The following is a 1,527-nucleotide window of genomic DNA, read 5'->3' as shown; positions in this document are numbered from 1 at the left end:
TCTGTTTTTTAATTCCTTGTCTTGTGTTGTTTTGTGTTCAGCATGAAGACTGTCAGCGCTCGAAGCCCAAGAAAACGTTATTCAGCGCCGCTTTGAGGAAACACAGCGACTCCGAACACAACGCGAACACACAAACACACACTCATCATGGGAAGAGGACGGTGCATCGAGGCTGCCACACAGGTAACACACACACACAAACACACACACACCTGCACACACACACACACTAATACACACACACACTAATACACACACACACAAACACACACTCCGCTGGCAGCACATGACTCACCGCTGTGTCAGGAAGACGAGGAAACCTGCGTCTTCCTGCTTTTATTCTGAAAGCGCGTGTGTTTGTGTGTTCACAGACGACACAGTGAGGTCAGAGAGCAGCTCGACGTCGGACTCGACAGGACACGACAACGGTAACACAATCACACACATGTGTTTCCACGTGATCGGGGACATTACACTGAGTCACAGCCATTCATCAGCTGGAACAAAACTCTAAACTTAGAACAAAACTTTAACTCTGCGGTTTTCCAAACGATTCTGTTCGAACAAGGAAACCCAGAAAACTTCCTTATGTCAGGATTTGAGTTTTTACATAACATGAAGGATTTTTGTCTCTTATATAAAATAGTCCATTGCATATACATGTATAAAAATGAAGATGAACGTACGTATTTTTTAAATTTTGATTATTTTGGTGAAAGATGTCATATGCATTGAAGAAAAAATAAGAATAAAATGAACACAGACGGACGTAAAATGAACAGAATCAAGAAATTGAGCAAAAATGAACAAAATAATAAAGAACATGGTTATGTCCACAGTCATTTATACATGTAGATAAATGTGTGTGTAAGTAAATGTAAATGTGTTTGTTTACTTACATAATCTTTATTACTATTCATGTTATTGTTCTGCAAAAGTAGGATGACCATGAAAAGTGTCTTTGAGTGTCCAAAAAAGCGCTATATAAGTGAAATATATTATTATTATTATTATTATTATTATTATTATTATTATTATTATTATTATTATTATTATTATTATTATATTGCATTATTATTACTTTATTGTATTGCACTGGAAAGTCTATATTTATATGACAATTTTCATGCAACAAAGATTCACATATTCCCTTTTTTCTCTCTTTCTTTCTGTGAGCAATATTGACACCCCTTTTTCTTTTTTCAAAAAAAAAAAGAGAACAGTGTATGTTGTATCAGTGATATCCTGTGTCATATGTTGTCAGACTGTTCTGAATAAAAATTTGAATTAAAAAAAAAAAATGAAGAAAGTGATCAAAATACTTATGAACATGAATGAAAATTTACAAAAGTGAACAAGAAAATTAATAACATGAATGATAAAGTACAAAAAAATGAGGAATATAATCAACCAAATCAACAAAAAAATGACAAAATATTCAAGATGGTAGACAGAAATAAAAAAAGAATCACCGGAATGATAAAAAAAAATTGCAATAACAAAAATGTACTTAAAAACACACACAAA

The 1,527-nt window shown here is 33.3% G+C and overlaps 1 protein-coding gene across 3 annotated transcripts in view; it reads left to right on the top strand.

The window, feature by feature from the left end:
* LOC115422286 (uncharacterized) overlaps positions 1-1,527 on the top strand; it is a 96,555-nt gene that overhangs the window by 85,537 nt on the left and 9,491 nt on the right. For all 3 annotated transcript variants that reach the window (XM_030138529.1, XM_030138528.1, XM_030138530.1), the window contains 2 exons: positions 42-183; positions 372-428. In XM_030138529.1, coding sequence (XP_029994389.1) covers positions 42-183; positions 372-428 — 199 coding nt within the window. The remainder of the gene's footprint in view (positions 1-41; positions 184-371; positions 429-1,527) is intronic.

Source organism: Sphaeramia orbicularis, chromosome 7, assembly GCF_902148855.1.
Source record: "Sphaeramia orbicularis chromosome 7, fSphaOr1.1, whole genome shotgun sequence".
NCBI classification, from domain to species: Eukaryota; Metazoa; Chordata; class Actinopteri; order Kurtiformes; family Apogonidae; genus Sphaeramia; species Sphaeramia orbicularis.
Note: the sequence above shows the minus strand (reverse complement) of the source record. Positions and strands in the feature narration are given on the sequence as shown.